Here is a 23,822-nt window from a genome sequence, read left to right as displayed (position 1 = left end):
TTTGGGACGTCCGTCAGGGTCCGTGTCGTCGTGCGACGCCTTCCTCAACGTGTTCCAGTCTCACGGGTTAAAGCCGGAGGTCATCTGCCCCTGTGCCTCCTCTCCTGAAGCCCTCACTGTGGCTATCCGCAGGTACTGCACTGCACCAGTTCACAGCTACTGATGCACTACATATACATATACTATATATACATACAACCTCTAAGGAAACGTACACACAACCCATTTCCAGTGCTCATGTAGTATATGAACAATAAAGTAATCTTCACATCAATTGAGAAAACGTGTGTCTTGTGTCTCCATAGCCCTCTCACACTCCCGTATTTTCTTTGCCCTTACTCTCCCTCTCTCTCTCCATCTCCCCCTCCCTCCCTCCCCTTCCAGGCCAGGTGCCCGTGGTGCAGCCCTCCCAGCCAGAGCCATCCTGTCCATGGGCGGTCTGAGTCACGGGGTCATCAGGGTCAACACAGAGGATAAAAACTCTGCCCTCACTGTACAGGACGTGGGCCATGTCATGCCTGGAGGTCAGCGAACTGACTTCACCGTGCACCACACTACAGTACACGCGTTTACATTCTGTTGAGTTGTTCCTCACTGGCTTACTTTAACAGTGGGGCTTTTACTGTCATGTCAATGTCTGGTGTTAAGTCTACTTGGCTCAGCGTTCGAGTCATTGCTTCAATAATACATAGATTTTATATCGCGCTTATCTTGGACCCAAAGACGCTTCGGAAGTTAGTTTCTTACGTGTGTGTGCTTTTCGTGTTTTAGCCCTAATGTCATTGTCCTCTCGTGTTTCAGCTCTGATGTGTATCGTGAAGCCAGACGGCCCTCCTCAGCTCTGTAAGACAGATGAGATCGGAGAGATAGTGTTGAACTCCAGGGCTGGCGGAACCATGTACTACGGCCTACCTGGAGTCACCAAGAACACCTTCGAGGTGAGGAGAGGACTGTTTACCGTACTCTCTCATCAAACCTCTGTGTCTCTGGCCGCCGTGTGGTGTACTGGCACTGTTGTGTAGCCATCAACCTTAAAAAAAACAATACTCCTCTGCCAGAGCATTACACTTCTAAAAGCTCTACCCCACCTTTATTCTTCACTGGGCATGGTTGCCTATGGACTCTCTACTCTTTAAACTGAGTTGAGGAGTTGTGTTGACAGTAAAAAAGTGTTGTTAATGTGATGTTTTTGAAACCATGGTCACGATGAAATATATTTAATACAGGCCCCTTCTGTAAACCCCATAACTGAACGTGTGTCCCTCGGTCTTCCATGCAGGTGATTCCCGTGAACCAGGCTGGAGCTCCGTTAGGAGAGATCCTCTTCACTAGGACTGGCCTGCTGGGCTTTGTAGGGCCGGTAAGACCACGTTGAGTCCCCCTTGGACTTGCCATGCTGAGCTAGCCTGGGTGCCAGTCCTTTTTCTTGCCAACTCCTTATGGAATTGTCCTGCCGTACAGTCTGGCTGAATGATAAAAAGTTCACGCTTCTAGGTTGCAGTGAGGCCAAACTGTCTGGCCTGACACCTATGGAGTTGGCAAGAGCACAAACAGATATGGGACCAGGCTCTCTACTGATCTGGAGGAATAGAAAAAAACCTGTCCATCTAGAATTTGCTTCTTTAGTCTGTTGATGTGCAGTAGGTGAAGATCTTTTCCCTCTCTCCACAGGGCAGTCTGGTCTTTGTAGTGGGAAAGAACGAGGGGCTCCTGACGGTCAGTGGTAGACGGCACAATGCTGATGACCTGGTGGCCACCGCCCTGGCCGTGGAGCCTGTTAAAACTGTCTACAGGGGGAGGTGGGTGTCAGAGGGCTCAGGTTTCTCGTGTGAATGTACACATGATGTGTTCAAATGTGCCTTTTGTAGAAGTGTGGTTTGAGGAGGGAGGTGAGATATACAGAAGCCTCTGGGTCCTGTTTAGTAGGCACGACACTGGAGAAAACGTTTTGGATCCGTTTCAAATGTAGCCTCCGTGTGGTGCTGACCTTAAGTGACGTAAGAGGGCGGCGTGAGGGCGTGGTATGAAAGTGTGCCGTGCTGTGTGGAGTCGTGCTGTCCTTCCTCTCGGCACCGGGGCCAGGATCACTGTGTTCTCTGTGGCGGTGTTCCCTGATGTACTGTGTGTTGTGTTGTCAGAGTACGTTGCTTTTGGTGTGTGTGTGTGTGTGTGTGTTATGGTAGTTCACAGGGTTGTGTGTTATTGCCGACTGACCCTCCCTCTCTCTAATCTCTCTCTCCCCTGGTGTAGGATCGCTGTGTTCTCAGTGACCGTGTTCTATGATGAGAGGATAGTGATCGTAGCAGAGCAGAGGCCTGACGCCAGTGAAGAGGACAGCTTCCAGTGGATGAGCCGAGTACTACAGGTACCCTGTCACATCACCTGGCATGTCACCTAAGCATTCATCTAGAATAGCATCAGTCTTTCAGTTACAGTTAGATGGACGTATAGCTGGGTACACACATCTTCTATCGATATGTACACTGTTAGTTAGCACACCTAGCTGAACATGACCATTATGCTGTGTTTTCCTCGGCAGGCCATAGACAGTATTCATCAGGTGGGTTTGTACTGTCTGGCCCTGGTTCCGGCCAACACGTTACCCAAGACCCCGCTGGGAGGGATCCACATCTCTGAGACCAAACAGAACTTCCTAGAGGGGAACCTGCACCCCTGTAACATCCTCCTCTGTCCACACACCTGCGTCACCAACCTGCCCAAACCACGACAGAAACAGCCAGGTAAAGACGATGGGGGTGTCCTGAATGTTGGGGGGAGGTTCAGTTCCCCATGAACTGGCGCGATTCGGGATTGTGTCTCGCACCTTGAACTTTTGTGTGTTTGTATACAGAACAGGGTGATAGCGATTGGCTAGCCTAATGTCTCAGTCTTTGTGTATCTCTGACTCACTCACCCATCCTCCTCTCCTGTACAGTTGGTGTGGGCCCGGCCTCTATCATGGTTGGTAACCTGGTAGCGGGGAAGAGGATGGCCCAGGCTGCAGGCAGAGAGCTGGGAGCGCTGGAGGAAGAGGGCCTGGTCAGGAAGGTAAGACCTTAACGTACCTGGTGAGGCTGGCCCCTACTGTCTTGTCTTCTCTCCTAAACAGACTGACGCCTGGAAGAAACCACATCACAACTGATTATACCAGCATTGACTAAACCTTATTATTGTACGAAAGAGGTTGGCCACGCAGGATCCTTATATCTGGTATGGAGTTAGGGAGGGGTGACTATTGCTGATTTCCTGTCCTAAGGTTGTGTTGTGTTCTGTCTCTACTGTCGGTGGCGCTGGTAGCTCTGTTCTTGGCCCACCATGATGGTAAGTCTACCACTAGCTGAGCTGGGTGTTGCTTCGGCTCCTGTTGCCTCTGTCAGATGTGCTGCTTTGCAGTGATAGTCATTTGAGTGTACACCTCTGCTGCTGGCTGTGGTTGAGAAGGGAATCAAGCTCAGCATGCTACCGTCCAGGGAGCAACTGAGAACTCACTATGTCAGTGTGTGTTTTTACTGTGGCTGCTTGCCTGCTACTGTAACTGTTCTCCCTCCCCAGTTACAGTGACCCTTACCGTCCTGTTCTTGTACCCTGGTCTTTGGTTGTGTGATTGGCCCTGAAAAGTCCTGAACTGAAATCGTTATATCAGTATTGAATGATCCTGACTGCTCTCACAGCTCACCTCCTCTCTCGGCTTTCTCTCTCTTCTTTCTCTCCCTCTTTCTCCTCTCTCGTGCTCTCTCGCTCTCTTTCTCAGCACCAGTTTCTGTCTGAAGCCTTACAGTGGAGAGCCCAGACCGACCCTGACCACGTCCTCTATGTGCTGCTCAACGCTAAGGTACGACACACACATTCATGTTCACACGTTTTCTTTATGAGCTTCAAAGCATAAACATGGTCGCGTTAGGCAGGTAGTTTGGAACCGTGCTCGCTTGACGAGTAACAGCGTCTGGATGATTTGCGGTGCCTTCAGCTCAGTGGGCTAATTAGTCAGGTACCATGCAGGAGATCAGGGTTCGAACCCCGGTCAGTCACAATTGCTAGACTTTCCTGGGAATTTGAGCTGCAGCCGTTCTGTTGTGTATATGGTATCTGTTTTCCCACCTCCATCCTGCAGGGGGTTGCGGTGTGCACGGCCACATGTAGTCAGCTGCATAAGAGAGCAGAGAAGATAACCTCAGCCCTGATGGAGAGAGGAGGCCTCAACACTGGAGACAACGTAGTGCTGCTATACCCTCCTGGTGAGGAGCTACGCACACACACACACACACCTGACTGCTGCGACTGGCCTTCCTCACCTCAATTAAATCTAGTCCTTAGAATAGTCAGTTATATGCTATTGTTAAAAGCCCCCCCCTCCCCATCTCTCTCCCTCCCTCTCCCCAGGCATTGATCTGATAGCTGCCTTCTATGGCTGTCTGTACGCGGGGGTGATCCCTGTAACAGTGCGGCCCCCTCACCCCCAGAACCTGGCTGCTACCCTGCCCACCGTCCGCATGATCATCGACGTGAGTCAACTACAGCCACATAACAGCTTTATAAAAGATGCTTGGCCTCAATGATCAACATAAAATGTAGACATGCATATAGTTGTACAAAGAAAACTTTGGTAAGCGCTGAAATGTTCTTGAAAAATGAGCCCCCATCTACTCTTAACGTCCCTGTCTCTGTCTGTGTTAAAGGTGAGTAAAGCAGCCTGTATCCTAACCACCCAGCCCCTTATGAGGATCCTCCGGTCCAGAGAGGCTGCTGCCAGCGTCAACGTCAAGACCTGGCCCACTATCATAGACACAGGTACTGATCTGAGATATTTGGTGGTAACCTATTCAAAGCTCACCGCAAGGAGAGAAGTGAAGTGAAGTGAACCCGCTGTTAATTGTGAGAGTCGTACCTTTTGAGACGGTCGTATCTTTTCCTAAGTTCAATCTCCCACTCCCTTTCTAGACGACCTCCCCAGGAGGCGGCCCCCCCAGCTCTACAAGCCCCCCACAGCAGAGATGCTGGCCTACCTGGACTTCAGTGTGTCCACCACAGGCATGCTGACCGGGGTCAAGGTAAGGGCTCTGTAGTAACATGAACAGACAAAAAGTATATTTGCTCAATGTCTATGTACACTTAAATACTGTATCCACTCGGAACACACCATAGTAATTGTTTTGCACATTATATATTGAAATGCATCTCTTTTCTTTCTTTCTCTGTCTTCTGTCTCTCTCGCTCTCCCTTTTTTGTCTCTGTCTGTGGTGTGTATGCGTGTGTCAGATGTCCCACTCGGCGGTCAGTACTCTGTGTCGCTCCATCAAGCTACAGTGTGAGCTCTACTCCTCGCGCCAAATAGCCATCTGTCTGGACCCCTACTGCGGCCTGGGCTTTGTACAGTGGTGCCTCTCCAGGTAAGACCTGGCTTCAAATAGTGTGTATGTATATATACAGTTGAAGTCGGAAGTTTACATACACCTTAGCCAAATACATTTAAAAATTCTCTGTCTTAGTTCAGTTAGGATCACCAATTTATTTTAAGAATGTGAAATGCCAGAATAATAGTAGAGAGAATGATTTATTTCAGCTTTTATTTCTTTCATCACATTCCCAGTGGGTCAGAAGTTTACATGCACTCAATTAGTATTTGGTAGAATTGCCTTTCAATTGTTTAACTTGGGTCAGACATTTCGGGTAGCCTTCCACAAGCTTCCCACAATAAATTGAGTGAATTTTTTTCCCAATTCCTCCTGACAGAGCTGGTGTAACTGAGTCAGGTTTGTAAGGCCTCCTTGCGCGCACACGCTTTTTCAGTTCTGCCCACAAACTTTCTTTAGGATTGAGGTCTGGGCTATGGGATGGCCACTCCAATACCTTGACTTTGTAGTCCTTAAGCCATTTTGCCACAACTTTGGAAGTATGTTTGGGGTCATTGTCCATTTGGAAGACCCATTTGCAACCAAGCTTTAACTTCCTGACTGATGTCTTGAGATGTTGCTTCCAATATACCCACATAATTTTCCATCCTCCTGATGCCATCTATTTTGTGAAGTGCACCAGTCCCTCCTGCAGCAAAGCACCCCCGCAACATAATGCTGCCACCCCCGTGCTGCACAGTTGGGATGGTGTTCTTCGACTTGCAAGCCTTCCCCCTTTTCCTCCAAACATAACGATGGTCATTATGGCCAAACAGTTCTATTTTTGTTTCATCAGACCAGAGGATATTTCTCCAAAAAGTACGATCTTTGTCCCCATGTGCAGTTGCAAACCGTCGTCTGGATTTTTTATGGCGGTTTTGGAGCAGTGGTTTCTTCCTTGCTGAGCGGCCTTTCAGGTTATGTCGATATAGGACTCGTTTTACTGTGGATATAGATACTTTTGTACCTGTTTCCTCCAGCATCTTTACAAGGTCCATTGCTGCTGTTCTGGGATTGATTTGCACTTTTCGCCACAAAGTACGTTCATCTCTAGGAGACAGAACGCATTTCCTTCCTGAGCAGTATGACTGCTGCGTGGTCCCATGGTGTTTATACTTGTGTACTATTGTTTGTACAGATGAACGTGGTACGTTCAAGCGTATGGAAATTGTTCCCAAGGATGAACCAGACTTGTGGAATTCTACTATATTTTTTCTGAGGTCTTGGCTGATATCTTTTCATTTTCCGATGCTGTCAAGCAAAGAGGCACTGAGTTTGAAGTTAGGCCTTGAAATACATCCACAGGTACACCTCCAACTGACTCAAATGATGTCAATTAGCCTATCAGAAGCTTCTAAAGCCATGACATAATTTTCTGGAATTTTCCAAGCTGTTTAAAGGCACAGTCAACTTAGTGTATGTAAACTTCTGACCCACTGGAATTGTGATACAGTGAATTATAAGTGAAATAATCTGTAAACAATTGTTGGAAAAATGACTTGTCATGCACAAAGTAGATGTCCTAACCAACTTGCCAAAACTATAGTTTGTGAACAAGAAATTTGTGGAGTGGTTGAAAAATGAGTTTTAATGACTCCAACCTAAGTGTATAAACTTCTGACTTCAACTGTAAATATATATATATATATATATGTATAGATTTGGAAAGGTCCCACCATGAGAAACAAAATGTTCTGGTCGGGTGAAACCAAGATTGAACTCTTTGGTCTGAATGCCAAGGAGGAAACCTGCCACCATCCCTTCGGTGAAGCATGGTGGTGGCAGCGTCATGCTGTGGGGATGTTTTTCAGCGGCAGGGACTGGGAAACTACTACGTTCATCTTTCCCTTGATTCTGACTGAAGTACAGAGAGATCATTGATGAAAACCTGCTGGCAAGAACAGCTCAAATAACCAAAGAGAAACGACAGTCCGTCATTACTTTAAGACATCAGTCAATTCGGAAAATGTAAAGAACTTTGAAAGTTACTTCATGTGCAGTCGCAAAAATACATCAAGCGCTATGATGAAACTGCCTCTCATGAGAACCGCCACAGGAAAGGAAGACCCAGAGTTACCTCTGCTGCAGAGGATAAGTTCATTAGAGTTACCAGCCTCAGAAACTGCAGCCCAAATTAATGCTTCACAGAGTTCAAGTAACAGACTCATCTCAACATCAACTGTTCAGAGGAGACGCTGTATATCAGGCCTTCATGGTCGAATTGCGTCAAAGAAACCACTACTAAAGGACACCAATAAGAAGAAGAGACTTGATTGGGCCAAGGAACACGAGCAATGGACATTAGACCAGTGGAAAGCTGTCCTTTGGTCTGATGAGTCCAAATTTGAGATTTTTGATTCCAACCTCCGTGACTTTGTGAATCACAGAGTAGATGAACAGATGATCTCTGCATGTGCAGTTCCCACCATAAAGCATGGAGCAGGAGATGTGATGGTGTAGGGGTGCTTTTGCTGGTGACACTGTCAGTGATTTATTTAGAATTCAAGGCACACTTAACCAGCATGGCTACCACAGCATTCTGCAGCGATACGCCATCCCATCTGGTTTGGGCTTAGTGGGACTATCATTTGTTTTTCAACACAACAATGACACAACACACCTCCAGGCTGTGTAAGGGGTATTTGACCAAAAAGCAGAGTGATTGAGTGCTGCATCAGATGACCTGGCCTCCGCAATCACCCAACCTGATGGTTTGGGATGTGTTGTACTGCAGAGTGAAGGAAAAGCAGCCAACATGTGCTCAGCATATGTGGGAACTCTTTCAAGACTATTGGAAATAGCATTGCAGGTTAAGCTTATTGATAGAGTGGCAAGAGTGTGCAAATCTGTCATCAAGGCAAAGGGTGGCTAATTTGAAGAATCTCAAACATAAAATATGTTGTGATTTGTTTAACACTTTTTTTGGTTACTACATGATTCCATAGATATGTATATGTTTTATTATTATTTGAGGGGTGGATCAGCTTTAATATTGCAGATAGATTGTGGCATTTATCAATGTAATTGTCTGCATCATTTCCGATCCACCATATATTTTTGGGTAAATACATATTTTTTCCTTATTATTTTCCAGTAACCCCATCCTCCCTCCCCTAATTGGAGTAAACTACTGGACAACAATACTTAGGCTTCTACTTCCGACGTATACATACTATATACATTTTCCGGACACAGTATATTTTACATGAGTTATCTTGTTGTTTTTAGCCCCACCCTTCAGCTCCACTCAACTCCTCCCATCTATCTCTGAACACCGTCCAGTTTTTATTTCTATTTTCCATATATTTTTCAAATGTGCTGTGATGTTTCACTAAGGTTCTGAACCTTTCTTTTCTCATTGTTTCTACAGATTGTAAATTAAAGATGAAATGTTTTGCTAAGAGTATTATTATATTAATGATCGAATGACTATGACTTTTCAAATCACCCAGCAGTGCTATTTGGAGAGTTAGCTCCAGGTAAATGTTGTAATTCTTCAGCCGTTCCTGAACCTGCGACCAAAAACAAGCTACATATGTCAGTACCAAAACAAGTGATCTAATGATTCTGTCTCTTCGCAGCAAAATCTGCAGAGCTGGGATGGTTGTATGTATGTATATATATATACATACACAACATTCTATTGGTTGCAAGAATTTGGTATGATCGTTTAAATAGAAAACTCTTTAAGTTTTGAATCTGGCGTTGTTGTGCCTTGGAATCGGTACATTGGAAATCTCTTCCCAGCTATTTGCATCCTGTATGGCATAGCTGTCAATTTTTTGGTCCTTAAATGAAATATAGTTCAAATAGTATTGGTTTTCTTTAAAATACTTGATCTGTGCTTGATTGAGCTTGTCTGGCTAGCTCAATGTAACCAATGGAATAGTGCAAACCCCGCCCATCCAGCTCTTCAGACAAGCTCAATCAAACGATCCAAGTATTTGAAAGACAGGCTGCTTCCATCCCAGTGAGTGTCTGTGTGTATGTAAGGTTGGCCATTGTAATAGCAAGATGATCAATTTCAGTATATATTGTAATTAAATAATCTACCGTTGGTGTGTCTAGTGTCTACTCAGGTCACCAGTCCATCCTGATCCCTCCTATGGAGTTGGAGCTGTCCTTGCCTCTGTGGCTGAGCACCCTGAGCCAGTACAAGATCAGAGACACCTTCTGTTCCTACTCTGTCATGGAGCTCTGCACCAAGGGCCTGGGAACGCAGACTGACGCACTCAAGGTGAGGGACACACACACTTACCCTTTTCACACTACTGAGCTGAGCCGAGCCAAGTTGAGCTGTACTGATGATGTCCTGGTTTACAAATCCACCATAGTTGTTGAAACCGTGCTGGAAAGGACAATATGAAAAATAAAACAACCTGAGCCAGAATATTACAGTTTGGGTCATGAAAGGATACTTCTTAACCACCGCATGCATCAGTAGCTGAATATGTGTTTTGTCTGTTTCCAACCTGTGTGTATTTTCGTATTGCTAGCTTTAAGCACCAACTGTCAGAGCAGCTCACAGATTACTGCACCTGTACATAGCCCACCTATAATTTAGCCCAAACAACTACCTCTTTCTCTACTGTATTTATTTTATTTATTTATTTATTTTGCTCATTTGCACCTCATTATTTTTATTTCTACTTTGCACATTCTTCCACTGCAAATCTACCATTCCAGTGTTTTACTTGCTATGTTGTATTTACTTTGCCACCATGGCCTTTATTTTGCCTTTACCTCCCTTATCTCACCTCATTTGCTCACATCGTATATAGACTTGTTTATACTGTATTATTGACTGTATGTTTATTTTACTCCATGTGTAACTCTGTGTTGTTGTATGTGTCGAACTGCTATGCTTTATCTTGGCCAGGTCGCAATTGTAAATGAGAACTTGTTCTCAACTTGCCTACCTGGTTATATAAAGGTGAAATAAATAAATAAAAATACATTTTCGTATTGCAATGTGACCAATACATAACCATATGTATGTGACAAATAAAATTTGATTTGACCAGTATGTGTTTATATTTCCAGGCACGGGGTGTGAATCTGTCGTGTGTGAGGAGCTGTGTGGTGATAGCAGAGGAGCGTCCCCGGCTGGCACTGACCCAGTCCTTCTCCAAGCTGTTTAAAGACCTGGGTCTCTCCCCCCGCGCGGTCAGCACAGCCTTCGGATCTAGGGTCAACCTAGCCATCTGCCTACAGGTGGGCCCCAGCACACACACACTTCTCTCTCTCTCTCTCTCTCTCTCTCTCTCTCTCTCTCTCTCTCTCTCTGGCTCTCCCCAGCTTTTGATGTCTCTCTCTCTCTCTCTAGTGCTCTATCTTTCATTTTCTCTCTTTCTCTCTCTCCCTCCCCCTCTCTTTCTTTGAACTTCACCCCTGTCTCACACAACCACTCATTAGACTAAATATATAACCCCACACCTACTAATTTACTGCGTCATTAGGTCTAGTTACAGGGGTTAACCTCAGGTAAACATGAAGCTTAAAATCCTCAAATCTTCTCTGTTTCTCTGCTAGGGAACTGCTGGACCAGACCCCTCCACCGTCTATGTAGACATGAAGTCCCTCCGCCATGACAGGTAAGACGAGGCATAGCTGACATTTACTAGAGCTCAGATGTTTTAACTGGTCAGGTCACGTTGACAGGAAAAACATGTGGCCTACACTGCAGAGCCAGAGACCACAGTAGAATGCAATTTACTAGTGTTGTATTCGGAGACATTGTTAGTCTCATTCCCTGTCGGTCTGTCTGTCTTGTCCGTGTCTCTTCCAGGGTGAGGTTGGTGGAGCGAGGTGCCCCCCAGAGTCTTTCACTCATGGAGTCAGGCACTGTAAGTATCCCCGGGGTTTCTGACAGTATCACTGTTGATCAGGGTAGCTAAGTGGTCAGGTTACACACGCTGTCCTGTCATCATGTTCAGTCATTGAGCTGCTGTACTGAAGAACCAGTGAACTTGTTCAAAAACGTTGTTGGGATTGATGAAACTGTGGAGTTGTCTGTTAACCCTAACCCAAACCTCGTGTCTACAGATTCTTCCAGGGGTGAGGGTGATCATCGTGAACCCGGAGACCAGGGGACCGCTGGGGGATTCCCATCTTGGAGAGGTGAGTTGGCAGACAGACACTAGAGTTGAAGGCATGGCAGCATTGAGGAATGGCTGAAACGGGTGTTATCGCACAGAGTTCCCACTCAGTTTCTTGTCCTTTTTTAAACAAATCCACTATCCGTTCAAATCCCATCCCCCATTTCCTTGCCTTTTACTTAGCTTTCTTTTTTCTACCTCCTTTGCATATTTCCCTCACCCTCTCTCTGTTTAGATCTGGGTTCAGAGTCCCCACAGTTCCAGTGGCTACTACACCATCTATGGAGAGGAGAGCTTGCAGGCGGACCACTTCAACACGCGGCTGAGCTTCGGGGAGCCCCACACCCTGTGGGCCAGGACGGGATACCTGGGCTTTGTCAAGAGGACCGAGCTACTGGGGTCCACCGGAGGTTAAGGACCCTTCTAATGTAACCATCCTAGCATTGAGCATGTTATGGACTCTGCCAAGTCAGATGTCTTTCTTGGGATTGTGGCGATTCTCACCCTGGGCGTCGGTTGCTACACTAAACCAATCTGAGAAGTTCCATTTAGTCATGCAAGGCGTGTTTTAGTCAGTTGATTGATCATTCAGTTATGCAGATGAAAGGATTATAGCGCTTTCCAACTGGAACCATCTTTTTTTCCCCCCTTCTTAGATCGGCATGACGCCCTGTTTGTGGTTGGCCAGTTGGATGAGACGTTGGAGCTCAGGGGGCTTCGCTACCACCCCATCGACATCGAGACCTCTGTGTCCCGGGCACACCGCAGCATCGCTGAGAGGTACGATACACACCGGTCTATTCTGTTGTCTGCTCAGACACACACGGTAAATGCACGCTGACGGGTGTTGTCACACACAGTGCCTACATGCTTCACTGTGTGTGTATACTGTGTATATACACACCGCAGAATCACTGAGATGTAAGATGGGTGCACACATACATGCATGTGCACAGCGTGCAGCACTATGAATATAGACACATGTAAAGCTGCTGTCTCTGGGTGGCACCAATGCACCAATAGCACACACAGTTCAAATTGAATGAATGGGCTGAATGTGATTGTTGTGACTGTTTGTGGCTGTCTCTTGTCTGAGTACGAGTTACACTGATTGGATTATGCACACAGATGAAAGTTAGGATCCCGAAGCTGTAACTCGCACTGTTTTGAAGCGGTCTGTTGTACCTGATGTGTGAATGTTGACCGTCTCTCTCGTCTCCCAGAGCTGTGTTTGACGGTGACATATATTTTTGCTTTAAACCCACAATACCATGCTCCAAGCCAGTGGTTCTCAAAGTGGGCGTCGCAACCCCCCTCAAGGAGGATTTGGGGGGTCACGAGTGTGAATACATATTTTTCATACATACATACACTACCGTTCAAAAGTTTGGGGTCACTTAGAAATGTCCTTGTTTTTGAAAGAAAAGCACATCTTTGTTGATTAAAATAACATCAAATTGATCACAAATACAGTGTAGACATTGTTAATGTTGAAAATGACAATTGCAGCTGGAAACGGCAGATTTTTTATGGAACTAGTTGAGTATCTTGAGCATCAACATTTGTGGGTTCGATTACAGGCTCAAAATGGGCAGAGACAAAGCACTTTCTTCTGAAACTTGTCTGTCTATTCTTGTTCTGAGAAATGAAGGTATGCAAGAAATTGTCAAGGAACTGAAGATCTCGTACAACGCTGTGTACTACCTTCCCTGAACAGCGCAAACTGGCTCTAACCAGAATAGAAAGAGGAGTGTGAGGCCCCGGTGCACAACTGAGCAAGAGGACAGATACTCAACTAGTCTAAAGAAGGCCAGTTTTATTGCTTTAATCAGAACAACAGCTTTCAGCTGTGCTAAAATAATTGCAAAATGGTTTTCTAATGATCAATTAGCCTTCTAAAATTATAAATTTGGATTAGCTAACACAACATGCCATTGGAACACAGGAGTGATGGTTGCTGATAATGAGCGTCTTCCATTAAAAATCAGCTGTTTCCTACTACAATAGTCATTTACAACATAAAAAATGTCTACACTGTATTTCTGATCAATTTGATGTTATTTTAATGTACATAAAATGTGATTTTCTTTCAAAAACAAGGACATTTCTAAGTGACCCCAAACTTTTGAATGGTAGTATATGTTAATAGGATACATATAGCCTACCATTTTTTATTTTATCTACCTTTGCCTGTATGATCTGGCTTCTAATATATGCTTATGTTATTGTACTAAATGATTGTCTCAAAAACATCTCATCTGTGCTTCAGAACCAAAAAGTTGCTCATATTAATTGTTGACCAATGACAGATATCAGCATTGGTGTGTACATTGGTGTAAAGTACTAAAGTAAAAATATGTGGAAGTACTACTTTTAAGTAGTTTTTTGGGGTACCTTTACTATTTATATTTTGGGCAACTTTTACTTCACTACATTCCTAAATAAAATAATGTACTTTTTACTCCATACATTTTCCCTGACACTCATTACATTTTGAATGGCTAGCAGGACAGGAAAATTGCCAAATTCATGCACTTAAGAGAACATCCCTGGTCATCCCTATTGCTTCTGATCTGGCGGACTCACTAAACACAAATGCTTTGTTTGTAAGTTCTGTCTGAGTGTTGAAGTGTGCTCCAGGCTATCCGTTAATAAAAATAAAAATGGTGCTGTCTGGGTCGCTTAATATAAGGAATTTGAAATTATTTATACTTTTACTTTCAATGCTTAAGTATATTTTACTTTTAATACTTAAATATATTTAAATCCAAATACTTTTAGACTTACTCAAGTAGGATTTTACTGGATGACTTTCACTTTTGCTTGAGTCATTTTATGTTTATTAAGCTATCTTTACTTTTACTCAAGTATGACAATTGGGTACTTTTTCCACCACTGGTCGCGCAAATGCGGGTTTATATCCAGATTAGCTTACTTAATTTTCATTGCCAGACAAAAACATAGTAGACCTACATTGATATTATCCATATAAAACACAGTTTAGAATTCTACAACGGGGGCATCTTTGCCAGAGCAGTAATAGGCTACCTGATTTTCATTGATAATTTTCATGTTTCAGATGGGCCTAGTTTTGGGTGGCTACTGGCTATATGTCTAAAGATAGCTGTGCCATCGCACTGCCTTCAATATTATGGGATGAAGATTTAACATATTCTAGCGAGTTTTATTACGGTACTGACTATCCTACCGATCCTCGACTTCAGTGATATCATTTACAAAATAGCCTCCAACATGCTGCTCAGCAAACTGGATGCAGTCTATCACAGTGCCATCCGGTTTGTCACCTAAGCCCCATATACCACCCACCACTGCGACCTGTATGCTCTCGTCGCCAGACCCACTGGCTACAGTACATCGATAAGTCTTTGCTAGGTAAAGCTCCACCTTATCTCAGCTCATTGGTCACCATAACAACACCCACCCGTAGCACGCGCTCCAGCAGGTATATTTCACTGGTCATCCCCAAAGCCAACACCTCCATTGACCACCTTTCCTTCCAGTTCTCTGCTGCAAATGACTGGAACGAATTGCAAAAATCGCTGAAGCTGGAGACATCTCTCCCTCACTAACTTTAAACATCAGCTATCTGAGCAGCTAACTGATCTCTGCAGTTGTACACAGCCCATCTATAAATAGCCCATCCAATCTGCCTACCTCATCCTCATATTGTTTTTATTTTTTTGCTCTTTTGCACACCAGTAATTCTACTTGCACATCATCATCTGCACACATATCACTACAGTGTTAATTTGCTAAATTGTTATTACTTAGCTACTATGGCCTATTTATTGCCTTACCTCCTCACGCCATTTGCCCACACTGTATATAGACTTTTGTTTTCCCCCTATAGTGTTATTGACTGTACCTGGTTAAATAAATACAAATAAAATAGAAATGTGTGAGGAATAAAATGGCTACCCAGTTGTCAACGAGTATCTGCGGGCAGGCGGCCCTCCAAAGTGATAGCACACGGTGCAGACGGTACATGCTTTCCATCTGATCCTGCAACCTCCGCTATGTACAGATAGCCCGTATAATTCTGGTTCCTCTGGACTCCAGAGAAGGGACATGATATCCCTAGTTGATATTGGCTGCTAGCATGAATGACTTTCAGCTGAAAATGCAGGTATAATATCAGTTTATTTCTGTATCTTGCGTTTTGAAATCGCAACTTATGGCTGTAATGACAGGCTACATTTCCGCAGCGATTGAGCGTGGGGTGTCGCAAGCTTTGAACTACTGCAGGTCGTGGGTCAAAAGGTTTGAGAACCACTGCTCTAACCCATTGAGCCACTGGAACCACAGTTGAACGTTAAACTTAAATAGTGACTGACTACTTGTGCATGTCTGTCTCTCTGTCTGTCTCCCAGTGCTGTGTTCACATGGACCAACCTCCTGGTGGTAGTGGCTGAGCTGGCCGGGTCGGAGCAGGAGGCCCTGGACTTGGTGCCTCTGGTGACCAATGTAGTTCTGGAGGAGCACCACCTGATCGTGGGCGTGGTGGTCGTCGTGGACCCGGGTGTCATCCCCATCAACTCCCGGGGAGAGAAGCAGAGGATGCACCTCCGGGACTCGTTCCTGGCCGACCAGCTGGACCCCATCTACGTGGCCTATAACATGTGAGATGTGAGGAGGAGGGCCAAGCCCCAGACACACTGGGGTGAAGGCTGACTATGGGGGTCCACTGGGGTGAAGGCTGACTATGGGGGTCCACTGGGGTGAAGGCTGACTATGGGGGTCCACTGGGGTGAAGGCTGGCTATGTGGGTCCACTGGAGTGAAGGCTGACTATGGGGGTCCACTGGGGTGGCTGGCTATGGGGGTCCACTGGAGTGAAGGCTGGCAATGGGGGTCCACTGGGGTGGCTGGCTATGGGGGTCCACTGGAGTGAAGGCTGGATATGGGGGTCCACTGGGGTGGAGGCGAGGGTGTGTAGAGGCTCTAAGAATGAGTTGGACAGAGAGAGAGGCGGGGGTGTGGGATGGACTGCTCCTCCTGAGAATGGACCTCTCACATTCACTCATCTGTCAGTGGGACAGCGTGGCAGTGGTGAATGGGCTTGGACTTAGTTTAGCCACCCTGTTACAGTGTCTTCTGCCTAAGTGCGTGCTCTCGCCAGAGTCTACTATGTTTATTGAGTTTTTCGGTGGGAGTGAAGCTACAGCATGTCCGTTTGCATGAGGTTGAGCTGCTTCCTACTGGTGCTTATCCAACCACTCCCCACCTCTCTCTGACAGAGGAGGAATAGGATTGGTTACTTCTTTTTGATTGATATTTAGGTCCACCTGTCAAGGAGACGTTTGCCAATCTTTGCCATCCACTGTCTCTCCCCTCTTCTCTCCCGACTGCTCCGATCAATGATTTTATCCCCAGAAATAATGATTTTTGTGCATCTTGTTTTACAAAGGAAGACAAAAACTGTAGAGATTTGTTTATCGTCTCAATCCATTCCATGGTTTGTTTTTAGTTCAGCCTGTACCTTGCTCTCTCCTTTCTCCTGGGGGATCCACAGTCCGTCATGTTTGTCAGGATGGGACCGTGGAGCCAATGAGACGAGCTGGAAGCCCCCCCCCATGCACTTTAACCTTTCCTTGTCCTTCCATAATCTGTCCTGTCTCTCCTAGCCTGGTCTCAGATCTGTTTGTGCTGTCTTGCCAACTCCTCATGTGACAATGACCGTGCAAACAGATCTGAGACCAGGCTTGGTGTGTGTCCCAAATGGCACCCTATTCCCTATATAGTGCATATGTGTCTCCTGGGTAGTCGATGTGAAACTGACTTCCTCTAACCACCATTTTTCATGATACAATTCAGATCAACAACTATTCAAACAATACAATACCGCCAGCAAGTACAGCTCACTTCAGGCCAATGGATGCCTGCACCTCTATAGCTGCACTTACATTCCGAGCTGCGATCGATCGGTCATCTTACGTTTCTGTCCCACACATCTCTAGGTTTGTTTTAACGGCTCACTGCTATGTTACAAGCTTTCAGACTTGCTGGAAGAAATCACTTTTAAAACCCACTTTGAATTGGTATGGATCGAAAAAGGATGTGCAACAAACATATCAGCAGCAAACGGAAACAACAACAGTCCTTGGATGTATGAGCGGGAATGACAGTGATCTTATCGATCATGTAAAGAAAAGGAACTCCTGTTTAACTGTAACGCTATTCAATGGGCTTGCGGTTATATGTCTGTGCAGCCACAAGACAAGGTAAACTAGTGTAGATATTTACCTTTAAACATCTGTATTCACTATAGTGCACCATACAGTAATGAATTGTAAATAATCATTATTCAAATATCAAGCAAACACAATACCGGTAATATGGAACAATAAGATTGTCTTCTGATGATCTTATTGGCTGATATCACGGAGGCTCCTATACCGAGTCACTATATCTTACCTTGAATAAGTATCAGTCAGTCAGTCGACTGCTAGCCTCCGTCACAGGCGTTCAACAAGCGAAGCCTGGCGTCCAAGGCTAGTCAATTGCTAAGCTTGTTTCTTCGTTCTGTACTGTCCATTGAGCCACAAAGGGCATCTTCAACTCTGACTAACTTCACGAGGCTACATCGGGGTTATCAGGAGACTGCTGCCCTGTGCCTTTCTGTTGTGTTAACATGAAACGTAAGATCTTCATAAATCAACGACTTGGTGTATTACCAAAACAGTTTGCAGTGGGTATAAGATGAGAACAAATTCTTGCCTTATAAAACCTGTGGAACTTTTAACATTTCTGTTTTGATTTGTCAAAGGCTTTCATTTTATTGCTGTGCTTGTGATGAATAGAAAAGGGATTGCAGAGGGTAAGGTTGAGATGTTGACTGTATAGCATAGTGTATATTTTAGAGGTCAAAAACTGTATAACTGGTGTTACTGTGTACATTGACATGATGAACTTATTCTTTACGTTGATAAAACTTGACTGATCTTTCATACTTGACAGCCAATTTCTGCATTACTGACATAAAAATAGGCTAAGTAACAAATTGCAAAATTCAAAAAAGTATCTTATGGTTTGGCAGGTGGTAACAATTTGCACTTTCCCATATCATAACTGTGTGTGTGTATGATCGTATGGTTTAAATGGTGACATTGTTTGTCTTTTCCTTGTGCAAAAAAAGTTTCATTGCCCTTTTTAATTAAATGAACATCAAAATATTGAACAATATTTTAGTTCCAGATTGGCTTTTTTTTAATGTCAAATTCACTGTACTACAATTTTTATCAGTTGATAAACCACTTTTTTTTTATCCAAATGAGACATTATTGATTTAAATGTAATTCTAATGGTTTTTCATGCAAGTTATGTTCTCTTTCTCATGAACTCTTCTTTCAACGACCCTACATTAACAGCACAACTCTGTTGCAAAACAAAAGCCTTGTTTGATTTGGAAGTAGTTTAGACTACTTGAATGACAGACAAACATTGTAATTTATAAGTCCATCTCTTGAGTGAAGTTGAAATTGAATGGTTCATAAATAAATGTATTGAACTTGGACTATTCTGTGGTATTTGGATTTTTTGCAAGTTGCTACTGTATAATTACACCTTCGCATGTTTTAAACATCTTATCTTACAGTGGTGTGACCATAGAACTAGAATGAGTTTACTAGTCAAATTGCCACGGTGAGAAGTTCCAAGCCCGTTCTACTCATTTTATTTCTGTGTGGGACAACAAGTTGCCCTGCCATGTATTCAACACACATTGGTGCTATCCAAAACTGGAAGTGGCGAATAGTCCCCAAAAAAAATTTTTTAAACCTGCCCATGGATAAACCATCAGAATTGCAGACATTTCCTATTTATTTTTATTTTTACACTGTACCAATTGTAGTAAAATTTAAAACAATGAAGGATGTTATAATCTTTTAGAGTCAGTATTGAAAGCACAAAATGTCCTGTACTTTTGTAGTGATAAAAGAAAAAGATCTTTCAGATACATGTTTCTTTGTTAACTTCGAGGCTTGAGGTCTGTTCACGATGGCATAAACGCTATGCATCAGTAGTGCAACTCAGAAAAGAGGCATAATTATGGCCTATTTAACCAACGTTTTGTGAAGTTGTTAATCGGGATCATTTGTTTTCTATTTGGTTTAGCAAAATAAAACAATAAAAATAGGCTTTTGTCAGCACTCCTCTGGGCCCTGTTTCCCAAAAGCATCTTGCTATGTTCATCATTAGAACCATAGGATGGAAACAGTAACGATGAACTTAGCCTTAAAGATGCCTTTGTGAAACCGGGCCCTGCTCTGTGATCTGTAAAGCCACTAGTCTATTTTCAGTTGCTTGTCTCTGCCCACTTGGTGTCTGATTGGTGTGATGACCTGTCAGTAACTTCATTTTTAACATCAACAGCCCATTGGCTGAATACCCAATAGTGTTGAACTGAGATGCTGTGGCGAAGACAAGTGAAAAGACAACTGTAAAAAGAGACTACAAAAAGCCACAGTGCAGCACCACATTATTACAGAGAGAAGTTACATCTCTCCACCAGGGGTCAGCCAAACCTCTTTCTCAGCTGAATTTTCTAGTCGTTTCTAGATGTCGACAGTGGTTGCTCCATTTCCTGGCTTATCTTCATACCAAATGTAACTTGTCTGAATATACAGTATCATTCAAGGGTTTTTCTTTATTTGTACTATTTTCTGCATTGTAGAATAATTATGAAATAACACATATGGAATCATGTAGTAACCAAAAAAAGTGTTAAACAAATCAAAATAAATTTGAGATTCTTCAAAGTAGCCACCCTTTTCCTGACAGTTTTGTACACTCTTGGCATTCTCTCAACCAGCTTCACCTGGATTGCTTTTCCAACAGTCTTGAAAGAGTTCACACACATCCTGAGCACTTGTTGGCTTTTTTCACAACACTCTGCTGTCCAACTCATCCCAAACCATTTTCCACTGGTCTAATGTCCATTGCTCATGTTTCTTGGCCCAAGCAAGTCTCTTCTTCCTATTGGTGCCCTTTAATAGTGGTTTCTTTGCAGTAATTTGACCATGAAGGCCTGATTCATGCAGTCTCCTCTGAACAGTTGATGTTGAGATGTGTCTGTTACTTGAACTCTGAAGCATTTATTTGGGCTGCAATTTCTGAGGCTGGTAACTTTAATGAAATTATTCTCTGCAGCAGATGTTACTCTGGGTTTCCTTTCCTGTGGTGATCCTCATGAGAGACAGTTTCATCATAGTGCTTGATGGTTTTTGTGACTGCACTTGAAGAAACGTTCAAAGTTCTTGAAATGTTCCTGATTGGCTGACCTTCATGTCTTAAAGTAATGATGGACTGTCTTTTCTCTTTGCTTGTTTCAGCTGTTTTTGCCATAATATGGACTTGGTCTTTTACCAAATAGGGCTATCTTCTGTATACCACCCCTACCTTGTCACAACACAACTGATTGATTGGCTCAAACGCATTAAGAAGGAAAGAAATTCCACAAGTGTGCCTTGTTAAAGGTTCATCTGTTAATTGAAATGCATTCCAGGTGACTACCTAATGAAGCTGGTTGAGAGAATGCCAAGAGTGTGCAAAGCTGTCATCATGGCAAAGGGTGGCTACTTTGAAGAATCTCAAAGATAAAATATATTTTGATTTGTTTAACACTTTTTGGGTTACTACATGATTCCATATGTGTTATTTCATAGTTTTGATGTCTTCCCTATTTTTCTACAATGTAGAAAATAGTAAAAAAAATAAAGAAAAGCCCTTGAATGAGTAGGTGTGTCCCAACATTTGACTGGTACTGGTATGTCTAACCATTTGAGGCAGTAAGCTATGTGGCGAGCTATACTTTGACGATGCAAAGCAGTGTGTAGTATTTTTGGATTTACCATTGGGCCCTGTTCCTTAACATTTGGATTAATCTGGGATGCACATTTGATCCACAAAGGTGTTGAATACAAGGGGGTTTTCATGTTCATAAGTGCAACGTTGTATCACAGTGTGATGGGATTAAACCTTTTATGACTGACTATTCTCTAAATGTGTAATGCCTGTGTGTTAGCGTCATTGTTGATTGCATCCATGGTCCCAACTTTGACTATCAGGTAGGTCGAAAGGCTGCAACAAAAAGCGCAAATGAAAAGTTACATTTTGGAAAGAGTCATAACTAAAGTAGCTAAATGGTAGACATTCAATATATGATGACGTGTATATATACCAATGCTGCGGTGTATGATCACATACGGCAACTGTCAGTATTCAGTCCTGGCTGATGATGATGGCTCCTCCACAGTGATGCTGGAAAGGATCTGCTGCGGTCGGTCAGTTCATGATAGAGACTTGCCATGGCCAAATAATAGGGTCAGCTGTGGTGCTTTCAAGACAACTGGGAACTCTGGGGAAAAAACTTGGTCAAATCACAATGTCAGTGACCTTCAGATCAGAACGTCGTAGCTCTAGAAAGATAAGTGTTTCTGACTTGGTATTCCAGAGTTCCCAGTTGTCTTGAACACACTGAAGTCGGAGACTTCCCAGTCTTAAACAAGGCATTGGAGTGCCACTAACAAACCGACCACCACCATAATCACCATGGTCAGGTGGCATCATCGTTGATGGTGTCTGGTCTCTTTCCACAATTTACTAAAAAGGAAGACCAGAACCATAATGCTGAATTTATGCTTCAGCTTAATGGCAGACAACCCCTCCATTTGATTTGGAAGGACTACAAAAGGGATGGGGGTGGGGGCCACAAACAATCAACTCCTCATGAGGGCTCGCAGGTCTGCATACCCACATCTACAGTTGAGTCGGAAGTTTACATACACCTTAGCCAAATACATTTCAACTCAACTCTTAGGTCAGTTAGGATCACCACTTTATTTTCAGAATGTGAAATGTCAGAATAATATATTTATTTCAGCTTTTATTTCTTTCATCACATTCCCAGTGGGTCAGAAGTTACATACACTCAATTAGTATATGGTAGCATTACCTTTAAATTGTTTAACTTGGGTCAAATGTTTCGGATAGTCTTCCACAAGCTTCCCACAATAAGTTGGGTGAATTTTGGCCCATTCCTCCTGACAGAGCTGGTGTAATTGAGTAAGGTTTGTAGGCCTTCTTGGTCGCACACACTTCTTCAGTTCTGCCCACAAATTTTCTACAGGATTGAGGTCAGGGTTTTGTGATGGCCACTCCAAAACCTTGACTTCGTAGTCCTTAAGCCATTGTTCCACAACTTTGGAAGTGTGCTTGTGGTCATTGTCCATTTGGAAGACCCATTTGCAACCAAGCTTTAACTTCCTGACTGATGTCTTGAGATGTTGCTTCCAATATATCCACATAATTTTCCATCCTCCTGATGCCATCTATTTTGTGAAGTGCACCAGTCCCTCCTGCAGCAAAGCACCCCCACAACATGATGCTGCCACCCCCGTGCTTCACGGTTGGAATGGTGTTCTTTGGCTTGCAAGCCTCCCCCTTTTTCTTCCAAACATAACAATGGTCATTATGGCCAAACATTTCTTTTTTTGTTTCATCAGACCAGTGGACATTTCTCCAAAAAGTACAATCATTGTCCCCATGTGCAGTTGCAAACCATAGTCTGTCTTTTTTTTTTATGGCGGTTTTGGAGCAGTGACTTCTTCCTTGCTGAGCGGCCTTTCAGGTTATGTCAATATAGGACTTGTTTTACTGTGGATATAGATACTTTTGTACCTGTTTCTTCCAGCATCTACACAAGGTCCTTTGTTGTTGTTCTGGGATTGACTTGCACTTTACGTAACCAAGGTACGTTCATCTCTAGGAGACAAAACGCGTCTCCTTCCTGAGCGGTATGACGGCTGCGTGGTCACATGGTGTTTATACGTGCATACTATTGTGTGTACAGATGAACGTGGTACCTTCAGGAGTTTGGAAATTGATCCCAAGGATGAACCAGGCTTGTGGAGGTCTACAATTATTTTTCTGAGGTCTTGGCTGATTTCTTTTGATTTTCCCATGATGTCAAGCAAAGAGGCACTGAGGCCTTGAAATACATCCACAGGTACACCTCCAATTGACTCAAATGATGACAATTAGCCTATCAGAAGCTTCTAAAGCCATGACATAATTTTCTGGAATTTTCCAAGCTGTTTAAAGGCACAGTCAACTTAGTGTATGTACACTTCTGACCCACTGGAATTGTGACAGTGAATTATAAGTGATATAATCTGTCTGTAAACAATTGTTGAAAATATTACTTGTGTCATGCACAAATTAGATGTCCTAACCGACTTGACAAAACTATAGTTTGTTAACAAGAAATTTGTGGAGTGGTTGAAAAACGAGTTTTAATGACTCCAACATAAGTGTAT

The 23,822-nt window shown here is 43.7% G+C and overlaps 1 protein-coding gene across 4 annotated transcripts in view; it reads left to right on the top strand.

Annotated features, from left to right (window-relative positions):
• Positions 1-19,021, top strand: part of dip2ba (disco-interacting protein 2 homolog Ba) — a 75,109-nt gene extending 56,088 nt beyond the window's left edge. For 3 of the 4 annotated variants that reach the window (XM_065005529.1, XM_029622828.2, XM_065005530.1), the window contains 22 exons: positions 18-132; positions 385-524; positions 802-938; positions 1,280-1,360; positions 1,672-1,799; positions 2,251-2,365; positions 2,540-2,741; positions 2,936-3,048; positions 3,752-3,832; positions 4,112-4,235; positions 4,381-4,502; positions 4,677-4,788; positions 4,939-5,048; positions 5,257-5,387; positions 9,459-9,627; positions 10,434-10,604; positions 10,923-10,984; positions 11,179-11,236; positions 11,436-11,510; positions 11,724-11,898; positions 12,145-12,268; positions 15,880-19,021. In XM_065005529.1, the coding sequence (XP_064861601.1) occupies positions 18-132; positions 385-524; positions 802-938; positions 1,280-1,360; positions 1,672-1,799; positions 2,251-2,365; positions 2,540-2,741; positions 2,936-3,048; positions 3,752-3,832; positions 4,112-4,235; positions 4,381-4,502; positions 4,677-4,788; positions 4,939-5,048; positions 5,257-5,387; positions 9,459-9,627; positions 10,434-10,604; positions 10,923-10,984; positions 11,179-11,236; positions 11,436-11,510; positions 11,724-11,898; positions 12,145-12,268; positions 15,880-16,132 (2,798 nt within the window). In that variant the 3' untranslated portion in view covers positions 16,133-19,021. Of the gene's footprint in view, positions 1-17; positions 133-384; positions 525-801; positions 939-1,279; positions 1,361-1,671; positions 1,800-2,250; positions 2,366-2,539; positions 2,742-2,935; positions 3,049-3,751; positions 3,833-4,111; positions 4,236-4,380; positions 4,503-4,676; positions 4,789-4,938; positions 5,049-5,256; positions 5,388-9,458; positions 9,628-10,433; positions 10,605-10,922; positions 10,985-11,178; positions 11,237-11,435; positions 11,511-11,723; positions 11,917-12,144; positions 12,269-15,879 lie in introns of those variants that run through there. The other variant, XM_065005531.1, reaches the window with a different exon arrangement.
• Positions 19,022-23,822: the final 4,801 nt, after the last annotated feature.

This window comes from Oncorhynchus nerka, linkage group LG20, assembly GCF_034236695.1.
Source record: "Oncorhynchus nerka isolate Pitt River linkage group LG20, Oner_Uvic_2.0, whole genome shotgun sequence".
NCBI classification, from domain to species: domain Eukaryota; kingdom Metazoa; phylum Chordata; class Actinopteri; order Salmoniformes; family Salmonidae; genus Oncorhynchus; species Oncorhynchus nerka.
The sequence above is the reverse complement of the archived record's forward strand: the minus strand, read 5'-3'. Positions and strand labels throughout refer to the sequence as shown.